General features: G+C 40.8%; 2 protein-coding genes across 4 annotated transcripts in view; one reads left to right on the top strand and one right to left on the bottom strand.

Moving 5' to 3' along the window:
- AFAP1L2 (actin filament associated protein 1 like 2) overlaps positions 1-19,435 on the bottom strand; it is a 138,973-nt gene that overhangs the window by 8,648 nt on the left and 110,890 nt on the right. For all 3 annotated transcript variants that reach the window (XM_027851682.1, XM_027851683.1, XM_027851684.1), the window contains 8 exons: positions 18,355-18,560; positions 16,886-17,065; positions 11,574-11,663; positions 9,567-9,651; positions 9,012-9,116; positions 4,521-4,732; positions 918-1,063; positions 79-193 (listed from right to left, as the gene is read on the bottom strand). In XM_027851682.1, the coding sequence (XP_027707483.1) occupies positions 79-193; positions 918-1,063; positions 4,521-4,732; positions 9,012-9,116; positions 9,567-9,651; positions 11,574-11,663; positions 16,886-17,065; positions 18,355-18,560 (1,139 nt within the window). The remainder of the gene's footprint in view (positions 1-78; positions 194-917; positions 1,064-4,520; positions 4,733-9,011; positions 9,117-9,566; positions 9,652-11,573; positions 11,664-16,885; positions 17,066-18,354; positions 18,561-19,435) is intronic.
- VWA2 (von Willebrand factor A domain containing 2) overlaps positions 1-19,435 on the top strand; it is a 131,005-nt gene that overhangs the window by 59,905 nt on the left and 51,665 nt on the right. The window lies entirely within an intron of this gene.

The following is a 19,435-nucleotide window of genomic DNA, read 5'->3' as shown; positions in this document are numbered from 1 at the left end:
CAAATCTGGATCAATTACAGTATTTGCATACTATTAGGATCACCTCTTTTTGCACATCTGTCAAGAGCAAAAACTTACAAATGTTGGCTCATTTGCATCCAGAATGACTTCATCATAAGGCTCCTCATGCTGGTGACCTTTAGGCAGGTTATCGATATAGGCGTTAGGCTCTGAATACTTTCTCTGCATCAAACTGGAAGACATGAGCATGAGACATTAGGGGAGAAGGCAGCAGATGGCCATCTCTTTGCTCAAAGTGATTATGGGAACATGAACATTAGAAATATTCAGATTCTCTTCAATAGGAATAGATATAATCTAACGAGAGCTTACTCAGCATGTCTTCCTCTTCCTGGATTGAGAGCAATTATGAGGAACCATAGATGGGTCTCATTATTGGAGACTTGGATCTCATATCCTGGGCCTCTTATTTTGTGCATGCTGGCAGAAATAGAGAGCCCAGTCCCTCCAGGCTGAGGGTGCTGAACAGAACTAGAGGAAAGTGTTTTGTTTGTTTTGCCTTGATCTGTTGTTTCATGCTGGGTAGGGAGGTCCCAGTGAGGGACTTTTAATACCAATGTTGGAAGGCGCTCTCTGCAACTTCTAGTGATAAAGAGTTTCCTGGGGGACTGAGAGATCAGGTGATTTGTCCACAGTCACACTGCCAGTATGGTTTGGAGGTGGGATGTGAATCCAAGTCTTCCTGACTCTGAAATTAGCTTTTCACATGTACAAGGCCATACTAAATCACTTTCAATGAGAAATAATGTTACCTGCTTCAAAAGTAACTTACTTATGGCCCTGCTCCAGTTCCATGAAAACTGAAAGTCAGAACTGGAATTCATTCTAGTGTTCCCTTTCCTGCATACACAATCCTGCCTGAGACAGGAAGAAGGAAGCTTTTCCCCAGAACTTACAAGAAAGAGGTCTTTGCTGCACTCACAATGCAGGAAACTCGATCTGCATCCACATAGTCATAGGTGAATTCTTCTGGGTCTGTCTTGGACCCAGATTCGGACAAAAGGAGGCCCAGCCAATGGCCCATTTCCTCAGACGATTTGGCCTGAGAAAGGAGAAAACAGATCTGGCCAATCAAGACAGCACTGCATACATTCCAAAAGGCCTTTTCACTGCCAAGGTAAGGCATTCATTCACCAGGAAGGGTCAGCACATGTGCATTTAAAAAGGATCATCATTCCCCCAAGAGCCACCTTTACAAGCAAATCCTGGCCCAGATGCAAAAACAGTATTCAAAGTGTATTGATTGGGAAACTTTGCCTTTAGCTTTCCTCTCTTCATAAATATGTATGTGGCACAACATAAAGGAACATTTGGCAACATCACCTATTTGATTTATTATGTTGCTCCATCACCAGGAAAGAATTGCTTGAAAATTCATGATCCTTAGACTTACATGACTGGAAACTTCATGATGGCAGGGACAAGGTCTTATATAAGTTTTGCCAAGCCTAGTGCTTTACACTCAGAAAGTGCTAAATGCTGTGTTGCAATGTTAAGTACATATAGTTATTCGCTGAATACCCTAATCACAGATAAATCTGTATGTAGGCCTCAGGTAGTGCAATAGCTTTGAAATTTCAATATCTTCTAATGTAGAGATAGCCCTGATGGAATAAAAGCAGAATGTCTCACTTAAAGCAAATATTTACCATTGACAATCCATGGGTAAACAGAAATCTAAATTCATGATTTTGCTTGTGATTATTCTATGTGACAATACATTGTAACTCACATACACATACTGTTAAAAAGAATGTTACATTCTTCTTTAGTGTATTAATAACAATCACTCATCTATGTAACATCTTAAGGTTTACAAAAGACTCAACTCCAAACAGCCATATGCAGGCAGACTATAATTGATATTTATAGGGCACCTTAAGGTTTATAAAGTATCTTAAATAGGTTAATTTCAACTGATAAGAATAGAATTATCCACATTTTACAGATTAAGAAACTGAGGCGAAGAAATGTTTCAAGGACCCTACGGTTAGTATGTACAGGAACTGTGACTTAAACATTGGTATTCTGATTCCCAAACTAGTACTTTGCTGTATACAGTGAAAATCCTTCCAGAAATTATTATGATTCCCTCTAGGGAAAGAGGCGGAACAATTACCATGTAAGCTCTGGCATGACATGGGAGATTAGCAAATCCCAAGCAAACGCTGACAATGTAGTTTTTTTTTTTTTAAAAAAGGACAGTTATGAGAGCACCCCTGCCCCCAACTTATGGTGTAAATTTCCTGGCTACCTTTCTAAATTCATGTTATCAATACAGAACAAGTAAATTAGAGCTATAATGCCACACAATAGAAGGGGTAGTCAGAAAATTAAGGAATCAAGATTGTATTTGAACTTGTGCCACTAAGGGAAATTGTGTGTTATCTTAAACTAAAAGAAATGGTTGAAGATGCATCAGCAGATACCGAGAACGCATCCAATATGGCATTTTCATACATATAGGATCCTGAAGCAACTGCATGGAGGCTGTCCTCCCACTAGAGGGCAATACTGGAGCATAATTTTAACAAAAATGTCTTTAGGGTTAGGGGGACTTGGGACTAAAAGCACATAAATTATACAGGTACATACAGATACACCCATCTAACAGCAATTATCGAGTGTCAGACAAGATGACATTAGGCCAAAACAATATTATAGAAGACAGCTACTTTGACAGAAACAAAGATAGAACTGCTATGTATATAACACCATTACGGCAGGATCAGGTGATAGTATAGTAAAATTATTGCAAGATGACATTAGTTGGGATAATGTTATGCTAGGGAGGGGTGTGCGTGTACAAATACGTACATACATACACACATACACACACACACACACATAGACACACACTCTTTAAGGACTCATTTCATCTGGATTCCTTTACAAATAATCAACAAAGAAATGCCACTATGTGTCAGGCATTATGCTATTAAGTATTGGGAACACAAAAACAAGAAAAACAGTCCTGCCTTCAAGGTATTTATATTCGAATAAGGGAGACAACATGTGCATAATATATATGTAAGTATATATACCAGATAAATGCAATGTGGTTATGGAAGGGAGAGTACTAGCAGCTGGAGGGTATGGGAAGGGAAAATTCACTCTTCTTGTCCAACCTTCTAGTGATCTCATCTAGTGATGTACTTCTCTCACCTCAGCTAACCAACTCATCAACAAGGATTTATTAAGTGCCAATATATCAGGTATAAGGGGTTTAAAGACAAAAAAGAAACAGTACCTGCACTCAAAAAGCTTAAATTCTGCACGCTGACAACAGACCCACAAATCACCCCTATACCCAGGTGGGACCTGCCAGAGCTGGCACTCCATTGCTGACATGGCCTTTGAGATTTCAGGGTCATCCTTGTGGAACCAGCTGGTGATACACCAGTTAGAGTTCTGGACCTGAAGTCAGGAAGAGCAGAATTCAAATCTAGCCACAGATACTTCCTAGCTGTGTGATCCTTGGCTAGGTACTTATCTCAGTTTCCTTAATTGTAAAATGAGGATGATAATAGCACCTACCTTGCAGGGTTCTTGTAAGGATCACATCAGATAATAGTTGTAAAAAGTTAGCACATAGTAGGTGCTATTTAAATGCTTATTCCCTTCCCCTGGGTCTCATAAGGCATCAGAGTGAGATTTTAATGAAGGATAGATGGACAGATACATACACACACAACACTCATATCCATGATGAGTATACAGCAGCATTAGTATGTTCCTTTTTAACCTTAGTCTAATAGTAGCATTAGATTGTGTTCCATTTTTATACTTGTACTTCCTACCCAATGGCAGCTATAGAAGGATGAGGTTTTTATCCAGCAAGTTGCATATGTGTTTCTCAAGCCCAGTTATATCTCAGATCAGCTCCAGTCACATCATTTTTTATTTTACAGTCACAGAAGCCTCCATCTGGTGCTGCATAAACTAAATAAACCCCCCTTTTGGAATCTCTAGAAGCCTTTTTAGCAGCTCTGGGATCTATAAATAACTTTTCCACCATAAATGCAGGAAGTCGTTCTCATTGTCCTCCTACTTTACCATAACTGCCCTGAGGTCAGAAAGGGAGGGATGAAAATTTAAAAAAAAATTAAAAAAACAATCTCAGACAAATGTTAAGTAAAAATAATGCCAGGCTATATTTAATTGCCCTTTGCAAGCTTACAGTGCTGTTCTGGATTTCCAGTTAACTCCTGCTACCTCTAAACACAAGCCACCTCTAAGTCCCTGCCAAACAGAGATGGTGTCATGTTTTGGAAAAAGCTAGAAAGAAGGTGCCTCAATTCCTCCACTCACTAGCTTTGTGAGGCTGAGCATTCACATGGCTTCTCACAGGCTCCATTTCCTCATATATAGAATGGGGATAATCCTATCTGTATCACCTGCCTCACAGGGCTCTTGTAAAAGAACAAATGAAATCATGCATGTGAAAAGTGCTAAATATAATTGTAAGCTGCCATCATCATTGAGCACACGCAGATTACCTCAAGCATGGCTATCTCCTCTCCATTGTTGAGAATCCGAAAGGAATAGAGGTGATCAGGGCTGGGATTTGGGATAACTTCGCATCCCACCAGGCTGAGCGGCTGCTGTGCTGATTTATTGCGGTTCCTGTCTTGGTAGATGTGGAGGTGGCTCTCCTTCACGCAGCACCATCGGGATTTCCACTGGCTGTTGACCAGGACATTCAGGTAACCTACCAGGAAAGGACTATCTGTAATAGGGGCAGAATCACTCACATCCAAGCCTCAGTCCTGGGAATACAGAGTCACTTCACTGGACCTGCATCTAAGGAGCCTCCTTACATACAATACCATAGTAGTCTTTACGTGTGTGTGTGTGTCTGGGTGTGCGTGTGTGTGTGTGTGTGTGTGTGTGTGTGTGTGTTTTCTGTGAGTTTGGATTTTGAAGGAATGAGAATGTGATTACACTTATGTATTACTTTTATAGGTGTACAGCACAGCATGGCCGAAGAGTCCTGAATTTGGAATCTGAGAATATGGGTTCGAGGGTGAACCCACAGCTAGTATTTTTCAGGTCACATTAGTTCGTAAAACTTAAGAGCTGGAAAAGATCTTAGAGATAATTTTTGACCAACCCTCTCATTTTATAGAGGAAGAACCCAGAGACCCAGAGAGATTAAGTGACTTGCCCAAAGTCACATAGATAGCAAACAGCAAGGTTGGAAATTTGAACTTTGGTCTTCTGCACCCAGATACAGGATCTTCTGGTCCTCAAGTTTTCTTTTCTCTAAAATGATAGCGTCATACTGGATAAATGGTTTCTAAGGTCTCTTTTGTTTTAAATCTATGATCTGTGAGTAGGAAGTATATTGTGCCCCAAATTAGACAATACTGAATAATAACACAAAATATAAATGGACTGAGCCATGAGGAAATAACCCGGGCAGGGTTGGTGAGGCTCAGATATGAATGCTGCCCCTCTGAAAACAGATTTGAGAGGCAGCTAGGTGGCGCAGTGGATAGAGCACCAGCCCTGGATTCAGGATGACCTGAGTTCAAATCCAGCCTCAGACACAACATTTACTAGCTGTGTGACCCTGAGCAAGTCGCTTAACCCCATTGCCTAGCTAAAAAACAAAAACAAAAACACAGATTTAAACTGATTTGATTCTTATCCTAAAGCTGTTCTTTGCTTACATAAGCAGTAGTTGGTGGAAAATCCTCTGCCTAATAGAGAGAGAGTCCCTATTTCCTGCTCTAAATCTTTCTTCCCATGGTTTTGGTGAGGCCAGTGTGAAGCCCCTTAACCTCTTAGCTGCCAGCACAGGAAGTTCTTTAAGTGTGTCCCCCTCTCTCTCTCTCCCCACGTCCACACAGATATGCTTTTCTTATCAGGCACGTCACTTCCCTGTCCCACAAACATACCTTCATCGTTCTGGCCCCACATGCCTTGTGCTCATAATGCTGTTTCTTTCAAGAGTACTCTCCTCTTTCTCATCTATCCAAAGCCTATCTATCTTTCAAATATTAACTCAATTGCCACCTCCTTCATGAAGTCTTGCAATTGCTCTATCTCTCAATCAGCAGTGACACTTCCAACTCACCCAGCTTACTGCTTAATCAGATATACTGTTTTCTTTGTATTCTCTGTGTCTTAGTATTGCATCTTCAATCAAACCACAAGCTGAGCTCCTTGAGGCAATGACTGTCTCATCTTTCCACATCCCCAGTATTCTCTAGTTTTGTCCCCAGGGAATTGTGGGTGTTCATTGTCTAATTAACAAAATAATCTAAGACATTTTGATCATTCTTAAAGTCATTTTGCACATACTATAACCTTGACTAGAGACAGGGTCATAAGCCTAGTACTTCTGTTCAATGCATCCCATTTCCTTCCTGGGCCAAGATGAAACATGTCCAATTTATATATCTCCATGTTTCCCACCTAAAGTGGAAGCGAACTGAGGTCATGATGCTAGTTCTTACTAGAAACTGAATTGGAAGTAGAGGTGAATTAATGGGGGATGGGAGGGTAGTGCTTTTCAAACCTTAAAGCACTCACTGTATAAATGCAAGACATTATTATTACTAACTTATGCCAGTCTATTCTAAGGATCAGCCAAGCCCTGGGAAGGGTAGCTACTTTGTTCTCCCTAGGCCTTTCCCATCTCCTCTGGGAATGGAAGGACATTTCATTGCTGAGCATACTTCCAGAAATAACACTGCTACAACACCCAGAAACAATGACTCATTGGCACTATTCTCATGTAGCACCAAACCATGCCTTCTGGAGGCTGTACTCTGAGATGATGCAATATCTACACAACTAAACTGGCACCAAGGGGCACAAAACACCCTTGCTGGAAAACCACATGGTCTCCAAAGGCAAGGTCAGGTTCTCATCCCAGTGCAGCATCAATTTTCAACATCCATGAACTCTGGGAAAAGTAATTTTAATGCTTGGAACAACACCCAGACCACCATGGACAAAAGATAATGAACAAATCAATGATAGATACTGAGAGATTAAAAGATTAAAGGAAAAGAAACTATATCTTATGAAGAAAGGTGAAATGTTTGGGCTAAAAGAGAGCCAAGGACTAATGATAATTACCTTCAACTACTACAACCTCCTAGAAAGAATACTTGTCTGAGAATGCTGTATACCTGGTTCTAGTCTTAAGACTAAATCACTAATTTCATAGGATCATAGGACTTGGAGCTGGGGAAGACTTTGGAAATCAACTCAATCCAATGTCACCCTTTTAGAGCTGAGGAAATTGAGGCCTGGAGGAAAGAAAATGTCTTGCCCAAAGTAAGACAGGTTTTCAGTAGCAGAGCTGGAATTTAAACTCCTTTGACTACAAATTTAGTGCCTTTTGCAACGCCTCTGAAAATATCAGTTTCCACATCTGAAAAAATGAAGAGGTGTAGCTATGGTACAATGGCCTGGGAATCAGAAAAAAACAGATTATAGCCTTGCTTCCACCACTATCCATCTAATCCCAGACAAGTGCCTTTCCTCTTTGAGCCTGTTTATTCATCTGAAAAAGAAGGGGGATTAGATCGGGAACTTCTAACGGAGTTTCCAGTTCATGTTAGAATGTTAGGATGTTACCTCCAATTCTAATACTTAGACAAAAGCTTCATTACACCTAAACTTATCCACTTCCCTTGCCCTAAGGATGCCTTGTGCCCTCCCTCCTTCATTACAAGTCTTCGGCTCACAATTTCCCATCGTCAAATGCCCATATTCACTTCCATAAAGTCTTCCCTCAGGACCCCACTCAAAGAACAATCTCTTCCTCCCCTGGATTCCTATGATGTTTATTGTCAGCACCACTCAAATGGCATCTATCAAATACTGCTCTTTAATTGTAGCTTTTGGTAAATGTGTCTTCCTGCCTTGCCAGATTAAAAGCTTCAAAGACCTTTATCTCTTTGTAGTCCTCATAAAAAAAAGTGCACATATATATGATGCTTTAAGGTTTACTTTCCTCACAGCCACGTTGAGAGGAAAGGAGTATAAATATTATTATTCCCACCTTACAGATGAGGGAACCAAGACTTAGAGGAATGAAGTAAATAGATAGGAACAGATTCTGAGCTGCAAGACACCTTAGAAAATCACCTAGGTCTACCTCTTCCTTTTATAGCTGAGGAACCTGGGACTCAGAAAGATTATTATGTGACTTGTCCAAGGTTACAAAGACAGGATCTACCAGGGACAAGATTCAATGGCAGGTTCCGACTCCAAATTCAGTTTCCTTCACTAGACCATGCCTCCCTCTAAGTTCCAGGTGAAGCTCCTACAGAAGGCAGATAGCTCTGAAATGGGACTTCAACGAGTGCTTCTAACGCCAACTTCAGTCCATTGGAAAATACTTTTCTCTCCAGTGCTGCTTCTTAAGCCCTTTTTACAGTGCTTTCTGTGCTTAAGAACTACTTGCTGAATGAATGAATGAATAAATGTATTGAATGTATTAAAGTTCTTATGAGGTTGCTGGCCAGTTCTCTAACTGCAGAGAACTGAATAGATAGCAATGTGATAAAATTGCAGCAAGAGAAAGGTCGTTTAAACACACGGAAAGGGGCTGGATCTGTGAGCAATATTTCACTGCACTAGAAAATGCCCTGGTGAGTGAGTACCCACTACCACTGCAGGTCAGCACCTTCCAGTCTCAGCGTTGTGCCAGGTGCTGTGAGATGAAGTGACTTGCTAGAGGTCACATGGCCAGTATGCGTCAGAGGTAGCACTTGAACTCAGGTCCTCCAGACTTCAGTCCTAGCTCACTATCCATTAAGCCATGTCTGCCTTTCTGGTTAGATGTAAAAAAAAAGTTTATAAAGATGGTGAAGGAAAACTGGAAGAGACCACTATGGGAGGATGAATAATCTTTATCCCTAGAGATATAGTAAATTAGGAATAAATAACACTCTATCTTAGATGGCTTAATTGTTCACCTGCCTGTTGGCAGGTCTTTTCCAGCTTTAAAAGTATATGATTCTTACTGGATGTCTCCAGAGACCTCTCAGCATTCTCCAGTGAAGTGGATTTCTTCCTCCCCAGGTTCATCAAGTTGCTCAGTTTGAGGCCTGCTGTACCTTTCTTCTTAACTAACAAGAATGGGGAGAAGAAATTGGCATCACACAAATCACACAAACAAACCCACACCCAAAGCCTACCAAAGATCTCAGAGATTCCCTTCTTGGTCTTCTTCTCCTCACAAAAATCTATAGGCCAAGTGAGTTCACACAGATGTCTCCCTACTGACACGGACAGGACATGGGAATCTTTTAGGAATACATTGGCTAATAACAGAGAATGCTTAAAATTTTTAAAGATAATTAGCTGGGATAGATGAAAAGTTATCCATGTTATCTCAAAAACAAACAAATATGAACTTAATAGGTTAACAAATTGGATGCGATACTGACCCCCACCCCCAACTCTATCTGTACCATCCCCTAGGAGTAGGTTGGTAAATGACTTTCACTTGAGCCCATCTACCTCTCACCCTCGAATGCCATTTCCCTCACCACCCCACAGGGCAGGAACTCTGTTACCATCTTTGGTCTCTGTGGTCTCAGGATGACCATCCACACCACTCCCACATTCCGGAGCTGACAGGTATTTCTCAGCTATATCTGGCTGTCAATGAGAAAGAGAAAAGACAAGTGTAACTATACGCTGATATTAGTTAATATGTGGAAAATCTTGGGAAAAATCATTTTCCCCACTGTGAGCTAATGATAATCCTACCCATGGTGCAGATATAAATTCTATTATCTCCTCCAACTCTAAGGCTCAATGACCTGGACCCTGAAAGCTTTCTACCGTGTCTTTTGAAGTTTCCCTGAGTTTTTTCCATTGTTCTCCTGCCTTTGGACCCCTCAAATTACCAAATTACCAAACCCATTTTTCTCCTTAGTTCTCAAATGTACAAAGGGACTAGTTGACACTCGGAAAAAAAAAATACCATTCAAAATGATTTTATCCATACTTGCTGCAGGAGAGTGGAGCAGGCAGACTGTCTTAGAAATTAAATATTAGTCAATATCCCAGTGGATGCTGAGAAGCCCATCAATAACAAGAAAGTGAATAACAGAATCTATTTCTAATTATGCTACTCTCAATATGTTAAGGTATTTACACAAAGAAGTGCAGATATAATCATATCTAGTAGCTTCACAGACCAGCCTTCAAATAATAAGGTTTAAGCTTCTCTTATACTAATTTAAGGGAAAAAAAATCCATTCATCTAACTTGAGAACTGGGCTATTCTAAAAGCATCTGGAAAAGAAACCAACATTTATAGCTCCCCAAATAAAGTAATCAACCTTCAGTGGAAACAATTCCAATGATCTTATATCCAAGGTAATTCCTCTCTGTGGCAAAGCAGAGATCCTTTTTCTAGGCTTGGTTTTGGCACGGATTCTCTATTTGTGGTGATGGCTCAATGTATGCCTATTTTTTCATTCCCCCTCCCTCCCTTCAGCAATGTCCTTATTCTTTATTTATGGCATCATACATTTTTCACTGTGAACACTCCTTCCATCAGACCCAGATCACAACCTCTCCTCATCGTAAGAGTCAGTCTTTGTTGTAACTATAAAAAGATAACTACTTGGGGGACAACCTTCTGGTAATGGGTCTTTACAAACCTAATTAGGCTAGTCCCGAGGCAACAGACATATTGTTTATCACCAGACCCACTCTTGTACCCTTCCCAACTAGGTGGGCTTAACCAGAATGTAGATCCTGTTGGCATAACCTTTAAGAACCTAGGATTAGTTCCACACCCCAATGAGACATGTGAGTAGGACTTTAGTAGAAGTCCCTTCAATGATAAGGAAATAATAATAATTAATAACTAATAAGGGAAGTTTTAAAACCTTATTCCAATTCATAAGAAAGGCAGGGAGAGAGGGGAATCATCAGTTTTTAATGGATACCAGGGTAAAAAAATATCATAGAAGTGTAAAAATGTTCTGTCAAAAGGATTATTGGCAACTTCTAGCCTCCAAATCCTTGGTATACCAAGATAGATAAAGATGAGAAAAGCCAGGATCATAGAGAGTGAGTCTTCAGCTCCAGACTCACTCCATTTGCTCTCACCACAGGAACTAAGTAGGATGCCAAAGTTACATGGTTGACTGGACCTATTCCTTATAGTCAGGAGATCAAACTAGGCTGCCCTGGGCTTCTGTCTTTTAAACTGTCTCAAAGCAAATAAGAGTCTTTATTGCTTGATAAACACTTAAGAACACTATTCAGTTTTCACTGGGAGAAAACAGACACACAAAATAAATCTCCCAATTTAAGAATCTAAAACAAAGTTAATATTGTTACAATGAAGCTTTTTTCTTCCTCAAGCAAGAAAATACTTTAAGTCTATATCCATTTCATTTGTTTTCTAGCCAAGATAAAGTCACTGTGCTTATCCAAGCATAGCATGTTTCTTATTAATTGGACTGAAATGCAAAAACAAAGCTCCCAATTTTACACTTTCATTTTAAGAGGGAAAAAAAGAAGAATTAGGAATCTCCTCTGCAGAGAGGAGCTAGGCTTACTTTCTGACAGTTGAGACGCTGAGCTTCGGGGGTATACTGGTTTCCTTCAAAAATTCCTTCAGAAGGCAAGCCACTGACCTCTTGGATGACCTGAGTAGGAAGAGAGGAGCAAGTTAGTGGGTCAGACTCAGGACCAGACTTTAGCTGCTCCTCACTCAGGCTTGTTCATTGCCTGCACTTTGATTCAGTCAGAACTAGTACCAGAGATCCTAGGAGTCTCTTGAGCATAGACAGATGGTGGTGTGTTAAATGATTTTCCTCCCAGGTACCTGAACGTTTCCATGTTATTCCAGGACCAGTCCCAAATTATAGCTCAGAACTCTAGAAACTCTTGAGTTTTTCTAGCTGGGAAAGGTTATTAGGGTTCTCAGACCCCATACGATTATGTTCAAAGATGGAAAAGGGGAGCATATCGCCAGGAGATGTAGGTTGTAGGGAATGAAGTCAATCAAGCTAATCCTAGTCACTAACATTTTGAGTTCTGTGGTTGGTACAACACAAGTGAAAACTTTTTGCCAGAAATGGGCCTGCTACCAGGCATTGTGGTCCCCACTGCTTTCTGTTAATAGTTCCTTTGCGGTTTCAATAAATTTTCCACATTTCCTGAAGAGCCTCCTTCTTCTTTTTAGTATGTAGGAACCCTCTCTATGACATGGTCTCAAACCCAGCTAAGGAGAGACAGTGCCTCTGAGAAACAGTTTCCTTAATATCCTCACTAGTCTGCTTCTTCCTCTATGGAAGAATGTCTTTATTCATGGCTAAAGGGTTGAATTGGAAATACAGAGAGAAGCAATCAGGCTGGCTGGCCCTTTGACCTGCAGATGCTAGGACTTTACAGGATGACCAAAACCAGAGCTATTGCTGCAAGGGAGTTTCCTACAGTCACCTAATCCTGTGCTTTCTGGTAACACTCAAATTGAGCTACAGTTACAGCCAGAGGCAGTCATTCCACACATTGATGTATATAGGGTTCACCCCAGATGCAGAATTGCTTAAAGAAAAGAACCTCCTTCATCCCTGGTCCTTCAGCTCCAGAGAATCCGTTAGAGATTGATTTTGAACCAGCTGAACTTTTTTGATTCTGAGAGCTCAGTGAGAATGCTTCAGGAAAGGCAAAATCAAACCTTAAGTTTACTTCACTCACATAACAGTTTGGGATTCTGGTAGCTCAAAGCTACAGCTCCTCCCAAATCCTGGGAGAAACACTCATAAGCTGAATCTCATTCAGTTCTGAGAGCCTGGGGTGACAACTGGCTGCTACTGCCTTCAGCTCTGGGGACTCTACTAGACTTAAGGCATCTTCTGAGTTTTCTTCATTTGTTTCTGCGTGTAAAACTGAATCCTATTGTGAGTCAAAGTCTGCCCTCCCTCCTTCAGCACTCCCTCCCTTCCTGGCAGTCCTCAGCCCAGGGCTTCCTCTCTCAATTCCCAGCTCTCCTCCCTGGGGCCCCTTGAGCTCCTTCCTCCCATAAGCCTTCTCCAGATTCCCAGATGTTTTGCTTCAGCTGATACTCACTCAGGCTTGGTTCTGAAACAGTAAGTTAAGTGTTTTCTTGTTGAATTTCCAAAGGAAAACAGGGCAGGCAGTTGCCCTATGAAAAGTCCTGACATTTCCCTCTCTTCCTTGAATGTGTCTGGGGGTGAGGAGGGACTGAAAACCAAAGGTTTCACATCTTTAAACTGGTTGGGATACATTGCCCTACATCTTTCCCACTACTTACCCTCTGATCTCTATACACATTTCCACTTGCTCCAGTAACAACTACAGAGCCTGTCAACATGGTCCCACCAGATTAGAATGGAAGAGATAAGGGTCTCCTAGTCTCTGTCTACCTGGACTCTCTCAGATTCATATGAGCAGTGCTAAGTGAAGTTTTTTTTTTTTTCCAACTACAGAAAAGTGTACTACTGAAACCTCAAACAGTAGGCATGCTTTTATTCCAGGGAGTCTTAATCTAAGGTCTACGGCCCACTGGATATATTACAAAGGTTTTGTGATCTTGATTGGGAAAAAAATCTTTATTTTCACTAGCCATTAACTGAAGTTTAGTATTTTCTTCAATTATTTAAAAAAACACTATTATTCTGAGAAAAGGTCTATAGGCTTTACCATACTACCAAAGGGGGTCTATGGCAAAAAAAGGGGCTAGAACCCCTGCCCTTAGCCTGTCAGTACTTCAGAGGGCCACCCGGAAGAAGCAGATGGGAGAAAAGCAATTATGTTACTTAATTAGTCAGGCCATTCTGGTACTAAAATGTGACTAGGCACTTGTGAACTAGGCCATGTGAATAGAGCCCAATTAACCCTGTGGCTAGGGTCTCACTACTACCTCTAAGCATTTTTACAAAGTGAGGAAAGAAGGCCCTCATGAAAATATGACTAAGAAAAAGCTATGCATTTGGAAATAATTCCTCTGACAATTATGTGCTCTTACTCTGAATACAACCTGGTACAGGGCTTAAAAGAGTATGAAGTTAGTGGGCCTGGGTTCAAATCCTGCATGACCTTAGAAGAGTCACTTAAATCCTTCAGGGCTCAGTTTCCTCATATGTAAAATGAGGGGGGAGGGATAGACTAGATGAACTTGGAGGTTCCTTCCTACCCGGGCTCTGTGATCCTCTGAATGTTGTCAATCAAAACTAACCAATGAATTGGGGCTCTCCCTGTCCCTTCTCACCCCACTCCATTCTAAATTCCTAACTTCAGTCACCCAAAACATTTTGGACCCTGAAGAACCCCTCAGAACTAGGCTGCATGTCAGTGCTCTCATATTTTTTCTCTCTTTTTGCACATTATTAGGCACAAATGCTGGTAAGTTTAGAATATATGGGGTGTGGGGAGGTGGCATTCTCTTTTTCCAAGGAAGGCATTTTGCAAGGCCTCAGAAACAAGCTTTCCTCCCTTCAAACCCTGAAGTAGCTGAGTATTGACAGTTGGGGAGCTAGTGCCTCCAGCAGATGTTGTTTTCTGTTGCTTTTTAATAAGGCAATGGATGTTTAAAATTGCAGTTTGCAAAACCTCCGCAGTGCTTTCCAAGTCAGTTACATCCAGCAAGCTGCAGGGGGATGTTTCTTCTAAATAGAGACACTTCTAATTGGCAGCACACACAAATGGTAGTGAAGGGAAGGAGAGATGGAAAAAAAAAAGGGAAGAGTTGCTTTTGGCCAAGATTCTTCGGAGTGCTCTCATCCAGGTGCCAGTTAAGACTCAAGCTAGGGAGTATCCTTTGGAATCAAGAGAAGGGTAAGAGTTGGATTGTGTCTTTCCTCCTTCCCTGGTGCAAATCACAGTGAGGTTGGTTTGTTTATGGAACAGTAACAGCTTGGATGCTGCTGCTTCTTCACATCAACAGCAACAACTAGAAGAAGCATTTACTAAGCTCTAATTGGTGTATGCTTTCAATAAGGAAATAAGTGACTTGTCATTGCCTAGGAAATCAGAACAGCTAACTACTCCTTGTGGCATTCAATACCCTTCATCTGGTACCAGCCTACCTTCTCCAACCTCATCCATCACTCCTCCTCCCCCCACTGAGTACCTTCTGCTTGAGGGAAGCTAGCTGCTTCATTTTTAGCATTCCTGCTGTCACATCTTCCTTTGGATTCTCCCAATATGTAGCACCTCCCACACCCTCAACTTCTTATCTATGTAACACCCTTTAAACCCCAACTTCTTCATGAAGTCTTTCTCAGTTCCTCTGTCAAATAATAAAAGCACTCCCCATAACACTTATTATCTATACAATATATTCTGACATCTTCTTGTATTTAAATATACATCATCTTGTATTCTTTGGTCAGTTTATATGAATTATCTTTTGTCCCCCCAACTACATTACAGTTTCTTGATCTCTTACTATTGTACCTTATAGGCTTATCTACTGAATTAATATTTTCTGAATTAAATTTAACTTTGTGGCTGAAGAGATAAGAGACAAATCAATGAATTGTATTATCACTATGATAACAACCAAAGAAACATTCCCAGCTCCTCTAAGTTTTCTTTTTCTCTCTTTTTGAACATTACTTGGAAGTGCTAATAGAGTTAGAAAGGAGGTGGCATTTCATTTTGTTAGAGAAGATATTTTGCAATTAAGTGGATTAGAGGTTATATACCTGCCCAGGGGGTGTTACTAGGGAATAAAGGACATTTGTCACGAGAAGCCTTAGAAAAAACAGAGTGTGAAGTGAGAACACACAGCTTACTACCCTTCCCAATTATTCCCCCAATGATTTTTCTTGAAGAGCCATAAAAAATTGATGTGTCTTACTAGCTGTGTGACCCTAGGCAAGTCACTTAACCCCAATTACCTAAAAAAAAAAAATTGACGTGTGACTTTTGTTAACATCATGACACTAGAATTGAATGATAGTATATGTGAGAAATATTCCCCTCTGGAATCCTTCCTCATCCCCATCTCCTAAAGTCAGGAGTAGGTTCAGATGAGCTCCTAGGTCTAGACCATCCACAAATTCTCTCCCTCTTAGCTCTAGCAGAGACTGCCTCCAGTATTAAAAAGTACTCAGCATGCCACTGTGCCAACCTCTGGTTTCTTGGCAATGGAGTACAGAGGTGCCAATGCACAGGCAGTTTGTGTTACTGCCTGGAACTAAGGTTCTTAAGTAGAAAATGAAATCTGTTTACTATTTAGACATGTTTTGTACATGTGAAGGATTTGGGGAAAGGAGAACCAGATAGGACCAAAACACAGTTACATGGGACAAAATGACTTTGTTTTTGGTGGAGGTAGGGTCTCAAATCATAACATAACAAGATCAGGTGAAGGCACTGGGGATATTTAGCCTATTCAAGAGAAAAGTTGGGAGGATGTAAGAGGTGTATTCAATCATCTAAGGGACTTTCATGTGGAAGAGGTATTGGACTTGTGTTTGGCCCCAGAGGGAAATGAGTGGAAGCTGTAGACAGGAAAAATTCAGGAGCTTGATATAAGGAGAAAACTACCTAACAACTAGAGTTATCCTAAAATAGAATAGGTTGTCAAGGAGATAGGGGTAGGCTTGTCTGGAGCTCACTCTCACAGTAGTAGAGGTCTTCAGGCAAAGCTGAACTACATGTGTTACAGGTGTTACTGTAGAGAGGATTCTAAGTCAATTACAGTCTGAACCAGATGGTCTCTGAGGACCCTTAATACTTTTCAAGAGATTTTGTGAAAACATGACTTTAAGATGGAATGTTATTAAATCTGTCTTTCCTCAAAGCCCCCAAAGTAAGAAAGCAGTTCATAGCCTGCTGCCCCCTCCACCAGCCCTGACCCCAGTGAACACTCAGGAGACCAGGGAACTCTCCTCACCCGGAGCCACTGCTCTGCCTGGTCCTTGCTCTGCAGTCCCAGGACGATCACATCAGCATTTGTTGGCGTGATCTTCAGGTTGTGCTCTTTCTTCCTCACTTGTTTCTCCTTGTAGATGACATTACAGCCTACCAGACTCACATCAAGCTGGGGGTTGTGATCCTTGGAGGATTTGTAGCACTGGAAGCAAGAAGCCAGAATTAAATGGTGAGAACAACAAAAAGCGGGCCAACCATCGCTTTTGGAAAACCCACCAAACCAACCTTTATGTTATGAAACCAGGAAATTACTGCCCACCAAATCAGGCTCAGATAATTGGTCTTTGAATATCAGCATTTCTATCTTACCATGTAAATGGCTTTATGGGAAAGATGATCACCTTCCCATTCCCCAAGCTACTCTTTCCATCACCTTCAGTCTCTTCTACTGTTTTATTCTCTATAACATTACTTCTTCTCCTTTTCACTCCACCTATTTTCATCATACCTTCCCTGCTACCACCATCTTACTTGTAATGTCTACAGGTCAATGTAATGTAGTAAAAATTTTAATCCCAAACTGACTTTTCTCTATTTCCCAATAGAATGTGGTTAACTACCCCCGTGATCAGTGTTGTGGGTTTAGGCAATGTAATCTATGTTTAATATTAGCCTGAATAAAACTTAATTGGGCAAAGAAGGGAAATGAAAAGGCATCTCTCCCACTTCCGTACAAAAGTGGGGGACTCTGAGTGTGGAAAACTGCATTTAATGTCAGACTTTTTCTTGATGTATTGATAATTTTTCCAAACTGGTTTTTTTTTTTTCTCTTTGTTATTCTTTATAATGAGGTCTCTCTGGAAGAGGGAAGGGACGGGATGTATTGGGAGATGCAGGTGATAAAAAACAAAAGATATCAATAGAATTTATTTTGATAAAAGCTAATTGGGAAAGTTAAAAAATGCTAGAAAATAAAAGGTCATTCCCAAACTAAAGCTAATAGATTTTTATATCATCCAGTGTTTCTGGAATATCCCTACAATGTCTCCCCTCTGCTATATGAAATGATGTCTATGTACCGAGCCAATCGGGGCTATATTACTACAAATAATATAAAAGAATTAACAATTTAGTAAGGGATTTTTTTGTTGCCTTGATCAGGCACCAAATGAAAACAGTAAAGTGGCTAGAAAGGTGTATACAATCTGCTTGAAGTACAAAGGTCAGGGAGAAGCAACAGGGCGATATAAGGAAAGGTAGCCATGGCATAACAGCAGTCTTCACACGTAATGGAGAGCTGCCTGTCCATTGGCCAAGTCCACACCTGGCAACAGATGCTAATATACCTTATTGGTCTGGGCTAAAGTGACAGAAACATCTGCCACAAGCCTGAATCTCAGTGGCTGTAATTATTGACCTCTCCTCCTTCTGCCAAAGGGGGAAAAATAGGACTGATGATTCAAGTTAGGTACATAACAGTGTTTTGCTAACCGATAATCTGTTGTCCTTAATGACACACAACTGCTTGGCCCACTGCCCCAGCCACTTCTTCCTCCACAGGAAGGCACAGATCCGGGCATCCTTCATCAGCTCAATGGTAGCTTCTGGGGATGGCCATTGGTGGGGCGCTGACTTGCTCTTGCTGCTCTCTTCTTCATCATATGATTCATAGGAGCTACTCACAGGTTCACCATCGTCTGTAAGGAAGACCAGCTTAGTCACAGTCTGTCTGCCTTGGAAGTGAGAAGGTTGGCTCTAAACATGCTCTGTTCAGGCAAGGGACAAAGGGAACCAGACCATTACGCATTCAACAGGCAGGAATAAGTTCAAAACTAGACAGTGAGCAAGGTGTCCTGGATCAGAAGTGGATTCCAATAATGGCTTTTTGATCCTTTTGGCTCTTTGCTCTATTCTGTCTTCAAATGGTAAGATTCTTTTAGCTGGAAACCAGAAAGGCAGGAGAGAAACCTTTTCCTTTTTCCTCCCCAAATTCTATTGGTCTCAGATTCTAGGAAGTACTGATCAAACATGTGACATTTGTGCCCTTTCTGAGCCTTAATTTCTTCCTCTGTAAAACAAGGAGACTGGACTAGTTAGGCAGCAAGCAAACATTTACTGAGCATTTGCCATATGCCAGGAACTGTACTAATTTCTGTGGATAAAAAAACAAAGCAACCTAAAATGGAAAAAAAATTTTTACGTATACATACATATATATGGGTGTGTATATTTATATTTATAAGATGTGTATATGTATATTTATGTACATATATATCTACACATAAAGGTGCACACACATGAGTATGTACACATTTCTCTTTATGTGTATATAACCCCAAATTGTTATTTACTATATTCAATAATAATCATTTTCAAAAGCTTCCCTTTCCCCAAACTAAGTGATCTTTAAAGATTCATTCTAGCTCTTAACCTTAATGGCTCTATTTTAGGAAGGAAAGAGAGACAAACCAAAAACCCTGGGGTGACCTGGGAGTGTGACGAAAAGCAGTATTTATCTAACACCTAGACTGAAGGCTCACCTTTCTCAGGCATGGTTTCGCTTGATCCATTT

This window comes from Vombatus ursinus, unplaced genomic scaffold, assembly GCF_900497805.2.
Source record: "Vombatus ursinus unplaced genomic scaffold, bare-nosed wombat genome assembly UNPS02009205.1, whole genome shotgun sequence".
Taxonomy (NCBI): domain Eukaryota; kingdom Metazoa; phylum Chordata; class Mammalia; order Diprotodontia; family Vombatidae; genus Vombatus; species Vombatus ursinus.
Note: the sequence above shows the minus strand (reverse complement) of the source record. Positions and strands in the feature narration are given on the sequence as shown.